The 17,937-nt window shown below is 49.1% G+C and overlaps 1 protein-coding gene across 2 annotated transcripts in view; it reads right to left on the bottom strand.

Moving 5' to 3' along the window:
• Positions 1 to 17,937, bottom strand: part of LOC143362195 (lachesin) — a 235,587-nt gene that overhangs the window by 17,034 nt on the left and 200,616 nt on the right. For both annotated transcript variants that reach the window (XM_076802149.1, XM_076802150.1), the window contains one exon: positions 14,941 to 15,096. In XM_076802149.1, the coding sequence (XP_076658264.1) occupies positions 14,941 to 15,096 (156 nt within the window). The remainder of the gene's footprint in view (positions 1 to 14,940; positions 15,097 to 17,937) is intronic.

Raw genomic sequence — 17,937 nt, 5'->3', positions numbered from 1 at the left:
GAAGATAAAGCTATGGCTCGCGTTCGGATTGATAACAAGAAAACTGGGTCGCGCTCGGTTATATAATTTGACGCGATAATGATTAAATTTAATTTGCAATCTTCAACGCTGACGTTCAGAGGCAAGGCATCAATTTTAACGAAGCAAACATTAATTTTCTCTGTTCGCTGCACCTCGCCCGATATCGAACCGCTCTATATTTGTAACCGCATCGTAACACAGGGTGTCCCATTGTCGATGGCACTGCGCTGAAGGGAGAAATTCTACGTGAAAAAAAAGTCGAAAATGTAAAACAAAATTCTTTTCACACGAGGCTTTGTTTCGGAGAAAATTCTTCTCGGTCTGTTTGCGCATGTAGAATCATTCCCTTTACGATTGTACCATCGGGACATCCTGTATGCGATATATAACAACGTCGGACGCTGTTCTCGAAGCGTACGTGGAGATACCTCGCTGAACATGATTCGATTATAGCTCTATTAGGCGAGACGCATCGGATCGGAATCTAGTAAATGCTCGTTGGAAATCTCGAACCGTAATTTTTCAAAGGCTGCCACGCGGAGGATCGAATCGCGCGGTTCTCGGCTCGGGGCGTTATGGAAAACGCATTAACCGTCGATTGAATATCCATCGCGATTAATTCTCAGCGGTTTCGCTTGATATCCATACGGCTGATACCGAGTAGTGATACGGTGGTAGCCCTATCGAGCAACAGGTCCCGGTTTTTCTTCTTTTCCCGGCGCGAATCTTGTTTCCCGGCCCGGCCCGGCCCGGCCCGGCGTAACGATGATTGATGATCGATATCGAATAACCGGAGGAAATTTAATGCCGACATTATGGCCTTGGAACCGGGTACGGTGATATTCCACGATTGAACACTGCGATCGGGGACGATAAACGAATCAATTTTCCAGCGAGCCGACAACGACGGCGTCTCGCGATCGGGTTCGAAATCGTTTTAACCCGTTGCGCCTCGATTTTCTTTATGTCGAGCACGAGCACTTTGCCGTTTAGAATTTCATGAAAGAGAACGGATCCTGACCACGGGGACTAAAGCTTCTTCCTCGGTGACAATTTTTCTTTTCTTTTTTTATGTAATCGATTTTCGGTATTCGACGCGTAACCAATGCGTAACGGAATGCATGACGCGCCGATTCACCGGATTTTAATTGAAATCTTCGCCCGGGCTGGATATTATAAGGCAAGGTCTCGGGGTTCGCGTAATTTCCGGGGCGAGCCGAGCGCGATTTTCGAACCGGAAACAAAACGGACGCCTCGCCGCGAGAACCGTGTGTCGAACGATTTAATTTGTCAGAGGCACGGTTCGCGCATCCGTCACGGATCATTTTCATCGGGATTCGATGGGAAAATACGCCCGTGCGTCGCTCGGACGTCATCGACGAAGATATTCGCCCGTTATAACGCATATTTGCTCGGTAAATTCGAGCGGGGCCGTGTTTGCCGATCGGCGTGTGCCCGCGCGTGCATTTCCACCCAAGGAGTCCGCACTCTGCTTTTTCACTCATTCTCTCTCTCTCCCTCTCTCTCTCTCTCTCTCTCTCTCGCCTCTGATTTTTTATTTCGCGTTGGATAATTGCGCGCGACATACCCGTCGATCGATTCATTAGCCCCCTCGTTTCGTTTAAAAGCGCGCTGGTCCGATACCGGTTGCAATTTAACCAATATATCCGCGTCATCGACCGAAAATTTCGAATCATCGTCGATTTTCGGTATAATTCAATATCACGACAAATCTCCACTCGAGCGGACGCTACAATTTTTTTTAATCCCCGTCGACACTTTGACCCCGTTCGGTACCTGTTAACGAACGCGATTCGTTTTGAACTGCTGCGAATGTTGATGCGCGCACAGAATCCCTGTCCATCGCGTTATCAGTGATGTGCATTGATCAGGAAAACGTGTAGTTAAACAGTAAGAGAAGAGTACAGTTTATCTGGTATTGCCCAGTTACTAATCATATAATAAACATTGTTGGGCCACTGTTACTTCCGCTTCGGTGTGGGTTAGGGGAATGTTGCTCCGAGGAACTGGATAACTTCGGAGTGGCCTGATTAGCGTCGCTATTTACACTCGCCGGTCCCGAGCGACCCCCCAAAAATACCAAAGGAGTTAATTGCTTTCGACACGGAGGAATGCGGGGGCGTTTCGAGCCAGCGGGCATTAGTTGGCCGCTGAGTCCCCGTGATTAGCTGCTCAAGAGGCGCGAGTTTATAAGCAGCCTCGAATCCCCCGGGATGCCGGAGGATTAGCAACTTCTCTGGTCACTCGGCCGCCGCCGCCGCCGCCGCCGCCACCACCGCCACCACCGCCACCACCGCCCCATTCTCCGATCGAAAACCGTTTAGCGCCGCGGGATCAAACAAAGGACCGTATCTAGACCGGGGATACCCGGGAGAGGAAGTGGAAGAAGAAGACGACTCGAAGCTACAGGCTCGATTAAGAGGTTCAGAGTCTCCTTTATTAGAAGCGAGAACGATACTTGGTCGCGCGGCCAAAGCCGAGCACCGTTTAACTCGCGGAGATCAAACGAAGTGTCCTTATCCCCCGCGTAATAGTCGCATTCTTTCCACGCTTTAATCGACTCTGAGTTCTCCAGCTTCCCAGAGACCTTCCCGCCCTCCTCGTTCGCTCGTCATATTTTTCTCTCCTCGCTTAAATGTGCGAAAGATCTCTCTGTCTCGAGGGAACACTTTGCAAATTTTTAGCCAGCGAATCGTTGAAACAGTTATCCGAATTCGCTTGCTTAGAAAAATGTCTAAAAACCGTGGGAAAATTCTCGGAATCTGCATAGCGGAGCTGGGTGGTTTCGGCCGCGTGTTCCCAGGAGTTCCGAGCTGCTATCTGAAACGAGGATCGTTGCTCGCAGCTCCTTAAAGAACATCCCCGGCCGCTCTCTCGACTGCCGTTTCCGCTGGTAGCAAGTTTCCCGGCTCGATAACCGGCTAATGCCTCCGACGAACCAACTATCGGGCCAGGCTGCAGCAAGTATCGCGATACCGGTTGTTGTCTCTACTTTCCGCGTTAATTTTCCCGGGCACCGTTTGACGAACAGCCGGGGAAATAAAAGCGAGCGAGCGAGCGAGCCAGCGACCGCTGCACTCGAGCTGCGCTGCATCGAGTGCATCGCTTTGCACTTTCGAGATCGATTGTAAGGATCGTTCGCGAAACTTTCAATCCAGGGATTCGCGGTGTCTCGAGGAGCCTAACGGAACGGTTGCACAAGTGTTTCCAGTTTCTGTTCTGCGAAACAGTTTCGAATCGAAAGTGTTCGATCGCGTCAGAGTGCAATTCGGTGGAGAAACGTGCAAAGATGAAAGCGATTATAACGAGTTTTGACTCATCCGTTCGTATTTTATCGAACAAGTTTGTTGGATTTCGTGTTATTCCGTTGTAATTTAATTTCGTTCGATTGCAAATATAAATATGTTCTGATTCGAATGATTTAAATATGACTCGTTGCGAATGCGCAAAACGGTGATTGGAAAGAGGCCAGTTGCAATCAGCAATTCTACAATTCATCGAATAAAATTCCGTGCTGTATTAATAAATACAAAGAGATATACAACGAACGTATTTGTGCTACGACCGAACAGTTTGAATTTGCGATATTGCTCCATTAAATAGATTGTATCGATTCGGCGAATATTTAATGGTTCCGGCAGTGAACGTATCAATAATTGATCTTTACATCATTCGGCGAACTTGCCAATTAATTGAACAATGCTGCGAGTGGACGAGACTCGGAACTTTACAACAAATTTCAGTGAAAATGTGGGGTTCTAGATTTTTTCGTTTACGATTATTGAAAATCGGAATAAACACAAGAGTTGCAGAAATAAACGGCAAACGGGAAAGAAGCTTAGCTGTTCGTTTCATCGGGCATAAAAGCCGTCGTCTAAAATTCGCGGTGGCCAATAAATGGCCGACAAAGTGCGAAAGAGGTCGGCCGATTTTTTTCACCGGAGATCGCGTGTCGGCAGGCTGTGCAGAAACGAGAAAACATGAACGGTGATCGGTGATGCGGTTTCCTTTCCCTGCAAACAGATTTCGCGGACTCGTGCCTCTGTGGTTCGGGTGGCACGGCCGGTTTTTATTCCCGAATTTCGCGAACGCTCGTCTATGCGTCACCGAGCAAATTCTCATCCCACTTCGCGTCACCGGTGTAACCGTTTCGCGGATCGCGTCGACCATAGCCGAAATATTTCGCGGCTATCGTTTCCCTGGAAAAAACATCGAGGTTCGAACACTGGCTTGGAAACGCTGGAAAGTTGTCTGATCGTTTCTGACGATTTCGAGTTAAACGTCGAGTTGTTTGATCGATTCCGACGACTCCAGATAGCGACCGAGTTGTTGCACGGATTCCGACGATTTGCCGCAAGCATCCGAGTTGTTCGACAGATTCCGGAAACGGCCGGAGGCAAGCGGGCACGGTAAGTCGCTCGAGGGGTTGAACGGCCGCGAGAGCTGCTTTATTGAAGTCGGTAAGGTCGAGTCATAGAAAGGCTCGCGCGTTCAACCGCGAGGAAGCGGAGCTGCGGGGAGAGGGAGGGGAAGCTTGCGCGGGTAGATTAATAAGAAAATAGAAATACCGAGGCGGGTAGTTTGGCTCCGGTAAATATTCCTGGAGGATATCCGCGCGAGAGGGAGCGGGGCGAAGAACAGGGTGGAACCGGTAACAAGAGAGAAGTCGTCTCGCTGGAGGTGTTGGGAAGAAGACACGACGGAAACGTGGCGGTCCGTTCGAGGGAGACTCGAGACTCGAGACTCGAGACTCGTGGAAGACTCGTCTCACCTGTGAGCTTTATCCGGCCAACCTAGCCCCTCCTGGTCTTATCCTTGGAAGGCGACTGTTCTGAGTGGCTGGAACGGGAACGGGAACGGGAACGGGAACAGGAGGGGAGGGGGGAATAAGCAACGGAAGACGCTTGGAAGAGCTGCATGTGGCTCTATCGCGGCCCAGCGAGCTATTTACTGCTCGTCAAGCGAAGCCACGCCGAGGAACGCCGGCCCCGGAAATTGAGATTAAACTGCGAGCTACCTGGCTAGCAAATACCCACGGACAGCCGGTCGGGATTCTCGTTTCGACGAGGTTGACGTCGAATGCCGGAAATTCCGGCCTGCTCGCGCGAACCCACGGATTTTCCCCGTATCCGATACGCTCTTTTATTTCTTGCGGTATGAACTTTTAATTATTTGCGCGGAGCCACTGTAATTTTAACGTGTTCGCGAGCGCGCCGTCTTGCCTCCCCCTTAATTGGTCTTTACGGGATACAGTGATCACGGTGGATTCGAGTTCCTGCGGCTCGTCGCGTCTTTTCTCATGTTTGAAGTCGACGAATGCAACGCTAATTTCATTGGCAGAGTCCAGCGGGGCAGAGCTATTAGGAGGTCTCTGCCAGCTCGCAGGACTCGTTGTTTGCACGCGCTGGCCTCTCGGCTCGCAATAACGCGAGTTTTCTTAGGGAACCAAGCCGGGTAGCAAGTTTATCGCGGGTCAGCCGAATGGTAACTGCCGGAAGCTGGCTGAGTCGGGATTAGACTGCGTTCACTGGCTGCGACCTCTTGCTAGAACGCTTTCGAGTGTCCATGGAATTTCAAGGAATCGTTTGACTACAGCGGCGACCATGGCCGTTGAAAAGACGAGGGATACGGGCTAAAGATCGCGTTACTCGAAACTACCGGGGTTAACGTCTACCTACGCTGATCAACCCGAATACACCGATAAATATGTTAGACGTGCAAACGAATCCGTAGCTCTCGCAAATTAATTAATATTGCACCTACGTAAACATTGGAATGCTGCCTATTGAATACACATCGGAGGTTCGTTAATCTCTTAACTGCGCATGGCGGGTACACTCGCCGGAAAAGTAAATTTGTTCGGTATTTACATTGAAACTTTATGCAAAATGAAAACTGTTTGTATCGATACCAGGACGTTTTCTACGTATCTAGTAATTTCCAAACATTTTCGAGTATTTGCAGTCAGCGTAAACAAAGAAATTGCAGCATGACAAAATATGGAAAAGCTTTTGCGACCCGTTTTAAAAATCGAGCTGCACCGTTGAGAGGTAAAAATTATTTATAGGACGGATCAAAAGCACAGAAAATAAGGTAAAGATTATTCTCGAATATATTATTCTTTAATCGTTCGTAAATAATCGAAGAAAGAGGTACGAATTAACTCGCACGCCCAACTCAGAGTTGTAAGGGTCAACGGCAGCGGGCGGAGTCTTTAAAAGCGCAATTATGCGTCCGAGGGCAGAAAATGAGTAGCGAGCAAGCAGCCATTTAACGGATGGGCCGGGTTGTTAAGGCGAGATTGAAACCGCGACGTGCTTGTCCGCGACAGCAGCGTTTAAACAAGACTCGTCCCGGTTGAAAGCGCTATCTTTCCCTCGCATTGTTTCCGATCCAAGTGGCAGAGTCCGCCTGCACTTCTGTCGGCCATTTGGTCCGTGTTTTAGACTGCGGTTTCTATTCGATGCTATTTTCGATCGCGTGCAACGCGTGGTCGTCGTTGTCGCCTGTTTCAGCGCGTTCATCGCCAAAAACTGTGTTTCTAAAAAATTAAAGTTGTAAAATTGGTCCGTGGTCCGGGATTAAAGATGTGTGCCAATCCAAACGTATCGGGACAACCGGAGACGAGCAGTACGATGTTCTAGACAATTGCATCGAACATAACCGCAGATCCACGTGAATTTACGTCAAGCCGTACGCCGTCCAATCCCGCAACAAGTTATTTAAAGTCTGCTCGCACGGAACGTCGCAATTAACGTGTTCCTCGTTCGCGTGCGCGTCCAAGCGACGCTTCGCTGTAGCGAAACGCCGATAACGTAACGTCTTCTTCGCCGCGTTCACTTCCGGCCAAACCCGAGCCGTGAGTCTGTTAATTTTCTTTCTTGCCTCGCCTCCGCTTCATCTTCTTCTTCTTCTTCTTCTTCCTCTTCTCCTTCTTTTTGCCTGGCCTACTTCCACCCGCCGCTAAATCTCCATTCTACACGCTTCATCTTTCCTCGCTGCCACCCTGGAATTCATTGAAGCCCCTCATCTGCAATTCTTTGTTGTCTTTCGCAGCGAGTTCTACCGCTTTATAGTCTACTTCCCTGCTCTTTAATTAACGTCCGCATTACCATTACAAACTTGCCGATCGCTTATACAGGCTGAAGCTTGATCCTCCGGAGCCATTTCATCGAAATACAAGATCCCCTCGGTAAGGCCGCGTCGCTGTTCTTTTGTGCCTGCTTCGAGTTGCTTATACCGCTCTTTAACGGCTCCGAAAATTCTGCGGATCGCTACCTCTTTGAAATATTACAGCTAGGAACACAAGGGAACCCAGGGTTTTTGTTTTTTGTTACTTTAGTTTGTATAATGTTATTTCTCGTTAGCTTGGACATCAATCGCGGAACCTCTACTACTAGTCACACGGTAGCGGTGTAATGCTCCATAATGCGTGGGGGTTGATTCGCAGTTTCAAGGTCCAGGGAAAGAATGTCGCAGGGTTGGATTAGGCGTGGACGTCGCGTATTACGAGCTGCAAACAAGCGGCATCGTTCGATCAGCGGCGCATGAAACGCAGCTCGTTTCCCTTTTCTATTTCTCGGCCGGCAGAAAGCAACCCGAATCTTCTCTCTCCCTCTCCCTCTCTCCCTCTCCCTCCCACTCTCTCTCTCTCTATGTCTCCCTCCGTGCAAATCCTCGTCGCGTTCGCAACGACGAGCTTCCGATTCCCGGCACGCTCGCCGCCTTCAATTACATTTCGTTAGGGGTTGCGATTGCCCGTGGAAAAAGCCGCAGTTCCGCGTCTAATTAATCGACTACCGATTGCGGACTCGCGTTCGCGTTCACCGTGGAACGGTTGCGAATTCTGTCGTAGAGGCATGGGGCACCATGCAACGACCTCGTCGCGTCATCTGGCTATGTCCCCTCCGCCATCCCCCACGAGATAATGCTCGAGCGAGGCGCAGTTAATATTAACGGCGCCCCACGGAGGCCGCGCGTGTTGTTCCTACGTAATTTCCTACTAAACGCACTAAGGGATGCCCATGCATATTTCAAAACACGGCTACGCCACTCCGGGCGCCTGTGTTTTCGACGCCGGCCGCGTTCTCGGATGATCCTAGGGCTCCTCTGCTCTCAAACGCCCCTCGAACACTCAAATTTCTTCGATCCTCTTCCGGCAGTTTTCGAGCTTTCTTCGAATTTGCGGTGCGCGTTTCACGATGCTCGGTATTTCGAACAAATTGTTTAAGAGGATTCTTCTGGTCTGGAGCTTTGAAGAAATTTTCCTTGTTTTCCGCGAAGAAGCGTGTTCGCTCGTCCCCGATGATCCGACCGAAAGATTGCCGGTTCACGATCCGCGAGACAGACAACCGCGGCAACCGAGTCACGAGCACACGATTACGAAGTAAAAGCGGTAGTTAGTGGCCGAGAATCGAGGATTTGCAACACCTAACGAGCTCGCTGAGCCCGGCATTTGTCCGCGGAGCGGATTACACTATGAAATTCCTCGAGCCACCGATGAATCTCGCTGGAAGTAATTATGCCTGACTGATCGAAGCGATTCCCAGCGCTCGTGCTTTATTATTAATTACCAGCCCGAGACCCCAGCGCCCGAAACATCGTAAGTACATGCATCCGGGGCATTCTGTTCTGCTCCGTAAAACCGCGTTCTTCCCGGAATAACCCGAATACGGAATCACGTGTCGAAAGCACGTCGACGAGCGTAACCGGGGTTCGATTCGGCCAGTTTCGTCGGGAATCGAGAATGTCTCCGAGTCGACATCTTTCTTTAATCCGACATCTTTCTTTGATTCGACTTAAAATTCCGGTCTCGAGCGGCTTCGGAGTATGGTTCCTCTAAAGAATGCCTGCGGAATCGCACACGTGTTTGCAGCGGTAACGGCTGGCCGGGCGTCGACTTGTTTCACTATTTTATTAGATCAGATATTCACGGGCCGGCCAGCTCTCGGGCAGCCCGAAGGAAACGCGTTAAAGCGGGACGAACAGCCGTCGTTTCGCGACACGTAAAACCAACGGCTTTCTTGTCGCGCTCCGCAACGTTCCACCGGTGCATCGTTGCATCGTTGCGACGATCGCACTGGGGATCTTTCACAGCGTTTCCACCGGTCCTGCATATTTGAACGGTCATCCATTTTTTCGAACGTTCCGCAGCTATTGTCGCCGCGCCGAGTGAATCTTGCGAGTGATTTTGCGGATACGTCTTTCGGGGTATGAAAGGTTCGGGATTTTTCCGAAATTCCTTTGCGATCCCGTTTTTCGACAGCGGATTCCGATCTCTTCAAGTATTTAAGTACACGATCAATCGCTGTCTCGTCTCCGTCGAGCGGACACCTTAACAGTTGACGCGCGACCTACATCAGTATTTTAGTATCGTTCGATATTTTATTTTTGCTGCCTCTCTCCGTTTCGATGTAATTTATCGGCTACCCGAGGTGCGATTCGTTGAAGCCGAAGCCTGCATTCGGTGTACGGGTCCGTCGCGACCCGTCGCACCAGATACATTATACATTTTATTATTATTAAATGGAAAATTTCATCGAGAGAAAAATTGCAGTTACGAAGATCAGTTGGAGTCCCGTGCATTTCTTGCTGGTCTCTCCGCTATGAAAATGTGGTAGACGTTCGACAGGAATTTCCCTGGAAGCGCAGACTGTTACGGGAACGCGTTAGAAAGCGATTCCAGGTTGTGCGTGCGTGAACGGTCGACCCGCGGCGTAATATTTCCGCGTTCACAGCCGTTTATCGATGCTTGACCTCTTGCCAGCAGCCGGGTTAGATACGTCTCGCAATCACGCTCCGGTCGAGTACGTGCTTTCCGACTTTCAGGGAAGCTTTCGCGCTTGCACGCGACCGCAAGCTGACCCGGGACGAACGCGCTGTAAAATTTTCCCGATGCATTTTCTCGGGAGAAACGCGACTTAAGCGCCGGACAATTGGTCACGTTCCGGAGACGGCTGTCTGCCGCGCGCAGTAGTATGCGATTGCCCGAGTCAGACATATTTTCCATTACGCCACCGGAACTCGCGGCACACCTTGTTTCCCATTTCGTTGTCCGTCCGTTTTCTTCAGTATCGGCCATTCAGTATCGGCTTTCCCTTTGTGCGAACCGTGCTTCGACCATCGAGATTACAACGACGACAACGTTTGCCGACTGTTGCAACTGCTGTTTTTACTATGGTGTTTCGACTTCGAGCCGGTCCCAGACATTTTGTCCGACCCAGGTGTATCCCTTTAATGTTGAATAAAGTAAGGTGGATCCCTTTCGATTCGGGAGCTCCGCTCGATCTATTATTGTATTTCCCATTCACCGAAAGCTATATTGGACCAAGTAACATTCTATTTGGTTTGTATTTCCTGCGATACATGCAGAGAAAGAACGGCCACAGTGTTCTCCAACGAGTTTAATCGATCCCATTTCGATGATTATTTAACCAGCTAATTCGGCGAGTCGCTTGACAGCAGATTGAAAAGTTTCCATTCGCCGGAGATCCGCGGCTCGATAACAGTGAAATGAATCCGGATGGCGCGGCGCGGCGCGGCGGCCCGAGAGGCAAAGAATTCGATTGTCGGGCCAGAGAAAACTTGATTCTCGTACGCTCAACGATTCCTTAAGAGCAGGAGAATTCGATGAGACGTCTATATCTATGGCGAACCTTTTAAAAGGGAATATTCTCGGAGACCAACCACGTTGTGGACCGACATTAACCGACGTTAAAACGAAATTGAAATTCCGAGCGTGGTGAAAAGTCGAATAGAGACGAATTCAGATTCGATCGAATGGCGTGCGTGTTTGCCGATTGTCCGAGGACTCTGTCGCGACAGTCGAAATATTACGCGCGCGATTGTTTCGTCAGTGTATCAGGCTGTATCCATCGACGTCATCGAGGCACCGGAAACTGCACTCCGGATGGATGCTTCGACACCAGATTACTCGAGCCATCGGTACACAGGATATCGATAGCCGGGAACGAGAACGCAGTCGGTGGCATTTACCGTTGCGAATGGCCACCATAAAGTATTCTCCAGGGCATTATCGCACGGTGATCCGCGTCACCGTTGAAACACCGTCGCCGACTGCCCTTTCCCATTCATTTTCATTCATTAACGCTCGTTAGCGCTCGGTATTTTGCCTGGAGAAAACCATCGAGCCCGCCGGATATCTGTCAATTAGCCGTTCTCGCTGCCGTCAGTGTAATTTACCGTTTTCCATACTCGTCCGCCAATTCTTCTACCCTGCTCGGTTAAATCCGACGACGACGACCACGAAAACCAGAGGGTTCTTACTCCGTTCGGTGAACTTTACAATTTACCAAAGTCAGTCAAACATTAACCGGACTTTAATAGTTGAAGACGCGCAATAAGCGGAATGGTCCATGACAGAAGTATTTCGTATTCGACCGTGGTCCAGAACGCGTCAAATTACAAATAAAATCTATTAGCCCTTGGACGGCGGACGTTGGTCCAATTTGGCCCAAAGTTATAAATACTCGTAACTTCTAAATTTTTTGACAGCCAGTTCGATTGATTAGCCACTTGTATTCAGATCCAAAAGAAGACTTTTCTGGATCTAAAAGAAGTGGACGGATAAATCTGCAAAGATTTTCGCGGAGTCGAGGCTGTCGTGAAATCTTCAAACGCGATCGCCGTCCACGGGTTAACGTCAAAGAGGACATTTCCCTGCCGATATAACACGAAACGATCTACCAGTTCGCGTAGCATAAGATTCTTAGCGCCGATTAATTGATTCGAATTAACTGTATCGAGCTGATCGATCGCCTCGCAGCAGAGAAGCCGAGGACAATGGCGACGTTCGAAACGCGGAAGCGAGTGCCGATCGATCTAATATCGGAAGTGCCTTTCAGCAGCGGGTATCCTCCCCGGGAATGATAATGGAAAGGTGAAGAGAGAAGACGCGGAACGTAATCAGGGAACTCGTCGAAACTCGGTTGATGGCCAGATAAAAGGACGACGCGAAACTGTGCGAGGCTTAAGGGGGCCGAGGGGCGGGGGGGGGGGGGGGCGAAGCCGAGTTATCGCTATCGAAACGTATCGCTTCGTTCATTGGCTATTAAGATAAATACAGTGTGCCTTACATTACTCATCAAGCGGTAAGCGTCTCTTATTAAGAGCCCCCAGGTTCGATCGGGGCCCCGGCATTTGGCCCGACGTTAATGGCCCTGCCGCGCCGCTGCGGAATGGCTTCCCCGTTCCTCCGACCGACGGACTCGTTATCTCGTTAACGATCCATTCATCTATTCTACGCGTCTTCGTCAAAAAGCTCCGATCGCCGCGCAGGAAGCTAAACAAGTTACCCCGGACGAGAGGAGGAGACGAGATCTTCGAGTCGGAAGAACCCTCGTCTACGGTGACGAGGCGCCAGCGAGTTTACGTCCGATCGAATTCCACTTTCGGAACATCGGCACACCCTTTCCCGGGTTTATTCGGTCCTCGAGGGCCCTTCGTTAACGCCCGAACGAAGGGAACGCTTCTACAATGATCGGGATCGTTGCCGTAAAGATCCCTCATTCGAGTCCTTCATTCTTCGAACCTCCGCCGGATTTCGAGTCGCCCGATCAGTTTTTCCAAAGTAGAACGCCCTTAATTCCGGCAATTCGGAATCCTTCCGGTTCGACGCGTAACCTGACCCTTCGGAATCCCATATGAATTATTCAGAGCTTCAAAGATTCGAGTTTTTCAATCTTTGAATTTCCACGGGATTTCGCGTTGTTCGATGCATTTTTTCAAAGTGAAACGGATTATCGATTTCGAGCTGTAACATGGGCTGTTACGATTGCATACGAAATGCAGCATCCTCCGAGTGATCACTGCATGTGTCTGTTAACCTCCCGATTAATGGGAATCCATCCCGAATGACCTGGATCGGAGCTGTAAATGTCCTGTGTAAATATCCGAGTCCTGCAGTCTTTGAATTTCCATGGGATTTCAAGTTGCTCGATACACTTTTGTCAAAGTGCAACGTTCTAAATTCAGAAAGTTCTGAATCCCTCAATTTCGACGTACAACGCGGTTCGTTATAATTGCATACGAAACGCAGCATCTCTATCAAACGACACCCCCGTCCTCGAACTTCGAATTTTTAAAGGATTTTTATGCACGCAATTTTTTCCGAACAAATCATACTTGAATCTCGAAAATTCTGCGTGCCTCCGTTTCGCTGTATAATACTGTCCATCGCAAGTGCACGCAATATCGTGCAATATCGTTTAAACTGTCGCTGAAACGTCAACTGTCCGGAGCTCGAATTTTATAGAATTTCCCAGCAACCTATTGGACACTCTCTTGTTTTAAAAAAGAATAAAACGCATTTAAATTTAACAAATTCGGAACGTGCCTATTTCAACGTATGATACAGTTTATCGCAGTAGCACGCGAAACACGACGTCGTTCGAATTTGTCACTGCTACTCAACGTTCCGATATTTACTCCGGAAAAAATGCAAACAAAATAAATCCATCATTCCCGTAGAAAAAAGTCAAGCACGATGCGACTAATTGCAGAAACGTTTCTTCGCATTTTGGGGGACGAATTGTCACCTACTTCTTCTGCCAGGCTTTAATTAGTTTGACGTCACGGCATGAAGCAGGAAAGTTGAAAATTTTGCTTCAGAGCGAAGCCGCGAGGGCTCAGGAATGGCCGCCGTGCGACCACCGCGAAAAGATTTCGAAACTCGCGGAGAAAAAAAGTCCGCGTAGCGTAGCATCTCGTTTGCCGTTGCTCGGGAAAAAGAGGGAAAAAGAGGGAAAAAGAGAGAAGAAGAGGGAAAAGGGGAAAAGGGGAAAGGGACGGCCGGTGGTCAGACGGGCTTTGCCCGTATTTCGCCGGTCTTTACCGAGCTTTCCGCGTGAAAGCTCCCGGACACGCTCGCTTCTCGACCCTCGAGATACGCGGTAGAATTTTTCTGAGAACGCGATGCATAATGCAGAAATTTGAAACTCGAGAGTGATCTCGTGTTCGCAGCCGGACCCCGGAAAGACGAGATCTCGCAATAACGGTGCAAATGAGGGCTGAAGCCGCCGACCCCCATTGCATTATACACGCCCTGTATACGTTAATTGGGGAAATTAGCGTGGATGGACTTGCTCGTATCAATGTATAGAAAACACGTCTATCAGGCTAAACCGTGATGTTGATCTTTACTTGCAATATCTCGGTATTTGTTCAGGTTGTTCAGACATTTGTAAAACTATCGTACGACGAATAGTTTCTCTAAAAATTCCGCTGCACAATGTTTTTCTTGCTATATAAAATATCAAAGCTTCCGCGACTAAACAGTACGCTTATTAGAAGGCAAACGCGAGTCGCTGCGTCGACAGGGAGCGGTTCTCGAAACTGGAGAGTTTCCCGCGTTAAGTTTGGTAAACGAAACAGTGAACGGTACGCAATCGATAGAGATATGGCAGCTTTCCACGAATAAAAATGCGAGCCACGGAGTCGGTGGCGACCCAGTTCGCCCCGAATCGCGTGACAGTCCAAGTGTGTGCTGGTGGTGGATGGTGCAGAACAGTGCATACTAATAGTACCGTAATGCTCGATTGAATTTAACTACGATTGTGAACGCAATAGTTTGATTTTCCAATAGGTTCGAAAGTTTGCAAATTTAAGCGAACACAACTACCGTGTTTTAGCAGAGAGGCCGCGCGATTCCACGAAGGGCTTTGAGAGATATCGTTCGTGCGATAGAGCGCGTGCGTTTGTGCTTGATGCTGGCGGTTCGTGCGAGTGTGCGTGTGCGGTGGTGGTGCGATAGGCCAGGGAAAGTCGAAGAAAAACACAGAGACACGAGAAACGGGAAACGAGAAACGAGAAACGAGAAACGAGAAACGAAAGAAAGAGCCGGGAGAGGGAGGGCCAGATGAGAGAATGCAAGCGCCTCACCTGTGCTCTGGCCACCACGTAGCTTCTGCTCTGGCCTGTCGACCCTCTCCTCGCTCGGGGGAGGTGGCCTCTCTGTCCTTTTCGTATAGTACGGGTTGTACGAGGAGGGCCACACGGTGGTCGGCCTTTTTGCTGGTGACGGCGTGCTCGGTCGTCCTGAAAATAGATTAGGACCTTTCTCATCTAACCCAGCCATTTTATAGCTCTCTCTCTCTTCCCGTTGCTTCTGTTTTCCCTCTCTTTCCTCCCTCTCCCTCCTCCCTCTCTCTCTCTCGCTCTCTTTCCTGATCCTCCTTTTTTAAACGGCTCGCTTCTCTCGGCTGACTCTCCTCTCCTCTCTCCCTCTCTCTTTTTCTCTCTCTCTCGGGTTTCCTCTCTCTCTCTCTCTCTCTCTTCTCTCCTCTCCTCTCCCCTCTCTCTCTTTCTAGCTCTAACCGAGTGAGTGATCTCGTCGAGAGTACTAATTACTAGACTGCGGCTGTTTATGCTGGTCCGCGAATTTTGGCACTGGTTCGCGAACGCAAAAATCATAGTGCGTTCGTAACGAGGAATTTATTTAACTACTAGCTACTGTATAGTTTGCTGTGGTACATCGACTAACGAATACTATAAATGTGTTGGTAACTAGATGGGTCTACAAGGGTCTCGATAACTAGAATATGGGATAAAGGGATCTGTTTTATCGTTAGGGAGGTATTGATTTTGCTTGTGCTTTATTTGGTTCAGAATACCGTGATTTCGAAAAGTGGAAATTCGGGATGAAGGGTTCTGTTCTATTCCTGGAGATATATTGATTTTGTTCGTGTTTCATTTGCTACAGAATGCTGCGAGTGCAAACAGAAGAGGAAGCTTGCCCCTTCAGAATGAAAATTTACGACCGAGTGTTGTATTTTTTATTACCGAGGATGTGTTGACTTTGCCGAACTTGTGATTCCACTGAATTTTATTCGCTACAGATATTACTATAAATGCTAACAGAAGAGAAAGCAAAAATCGACTTGGTTAAAGTACCGATTCTACTACCGGTTCTAGTCACTAGAGAATGGAAACACTGTCGGAACTAAGTTAGAAATGTAACAGAGTTTACCGAGACGAAGGGTGAACATAGCATTATTTCCAGTGTCAGGGGTTGTATTGTATTGTTTGTTAGATTATCCCATTACTCACAATTCTATTTTACTGTAGGTTACTAATCGAAGGAGCTATAAATGCACAAAGATCAAGCAGTCTATTAATCGTGTTACCGACTCGAGAACTACAACGTTTGCTAATGGACGCGCTTCGATCTACAGGCTGTGCAAACATCGGGTAAACACGAACATGGGGGGATTCGGGGAAAATTGATAAACTCGGTGATGCTTTCTCGATGCCCTCTCTCTCTCTCTCTCTCTCTCTCTCTCTCTCTCTCTCTCTCTCTCTCTCTCTCTCTCTATTGGAATCGATCTTATACATCCATCGATTATACTTAAACCCAAAAAACCAAGAAACAGCCGCCGGATTCGAACCCTCTGCGTTAAACGCTCGAAATGGTCTCGGTAACGTTCTGCGTCTAAAGCTATGTCCACACCGAAGCAACGTCGAAGAAGGCAACAAGAGTCGAGAAAAAGTTCCTCGATGAAGCTTCTGTGTGGACGTGGCTTAGCGTTCGTAAGAAGTAGAACCGGTAGGTCATGGTCAGACGCGCCAGACGATTCCCGAATCAATAGCGTGCGCGTTCGTCGAATTTCCAAACTCGGTTTTTCTCGAAAACAAACCGTCAAACGAGTAAAACTTATTCGATATTTTCGACTTGTTTTCTCATTTAGAAAACAAGAATCTCATCATAGAATCATAGATTGTAACGCGTAGTCGAACGAGCCTTTTCTGAGATTCGTTTATAAAGGTGTCGCACTCGATTCCTCAAGCGAACACTGCGAAGGCGTCGGGGGGATGCTGGGAAGAGAGGTGTGACGGAGAATCGTCGATCGTCGTCGACGGAACACGCTCGGGACGGTGTTTCGAGTGGACTCGGTGAAAACAGGCGGGTCGAGCTGGCGGTTTGATGAATTCCGGCAGCTTCTTTGAAAACGAGCCAACTTCTACTTGTTGCGTTCGATACCGTCGACGCGGCGGTTACATTGAGCCGTAGTGCAAGACGAACAGAGAGCAGGGAGAAGAGAAAGAGAGAAAGAAGAGAGAGAGAGATAAAGACGGAGATGCGACGTTCCGACGGAGAAAAAGCTGACTACAAAGAGGACCGAGGGACGATCGTTTCGAATCCGACGGATTCCGAGTGCTTCACGCTCGATCGGATGCTCCTTTCTGTATCTTTCTCTCGCTCTCTCTCTCTCTCTGTCTCTCGAGGAGAAGAAGAAGAAGAAGAAGTCGTTGTCGAGCGGCCCGGGACGCGCTCGCGTTTCGCGTTTCACGAAACTCGAATATAAATCGTCGCGGTATTACCAGCCGGGCGCGCGAGTGAATTTGAAATTCTTCTGGAACGCGGTCAGGGATCCTCGAGCCTCCGCGAGAGAGGATTCAAAGTTTTGGGAGAAATACGGTCCTCGGAAACCGCGCTTCGGAACTTCCCTGCCTCCTTAGCACCGACGCGCCGCGCCGCGGTTTCGAAACCCGCACGGAATTCGACCGATCCTCCGAGTTTCGGTTTCCGTTTTTCCCCCTTTTTTCCTTTTTTTCCGCGAACGGGGATCGAGCCCCCTTAATTCGCCAACTTTCCCGATACCACTTCGACTTACTGACTACTTTCGAATCTACTGCTCTCCCTCTTTCCCTCTCACTCTTGAGTCGAGAAACTTGTAGCTATGCGGGCTCCTTCGCGTGATTATTCGAGTATGTGATTTAATGATTTTTATTATTTTCTAAGGGACGCCGGTGTTCGTCCGGTTAGAAATGCATAAAATCCAGCAATTGATGACGGATCTCGTTTCAAGGGATTTTTCCTGGTTTCGAGCTGAAGAGGCGAGACAGCGTATAATTTGATTAGGAACCACCGACGGGCAA

Source organism: Halictus rubicundus, chromosome 16 (assembly GCF_050948215.1).
Source record: "Halictus rubicundus isolate RS-2024b chromosome 16, iyHalRubi1_principal, whole genome shotgun sequence".
NCBI classification, from domain to species: Eukaryota; Metazoa; Arthropoda; class Insecta; order Hymenoptera; family Halictidae; genus Halictus; species Halictus rubicundus.
The sequence above is the reverse complement of the archived record's forward strand: the minus strand, read 5'-3'. Positions and strand labels throughout refer to the sequence as shown.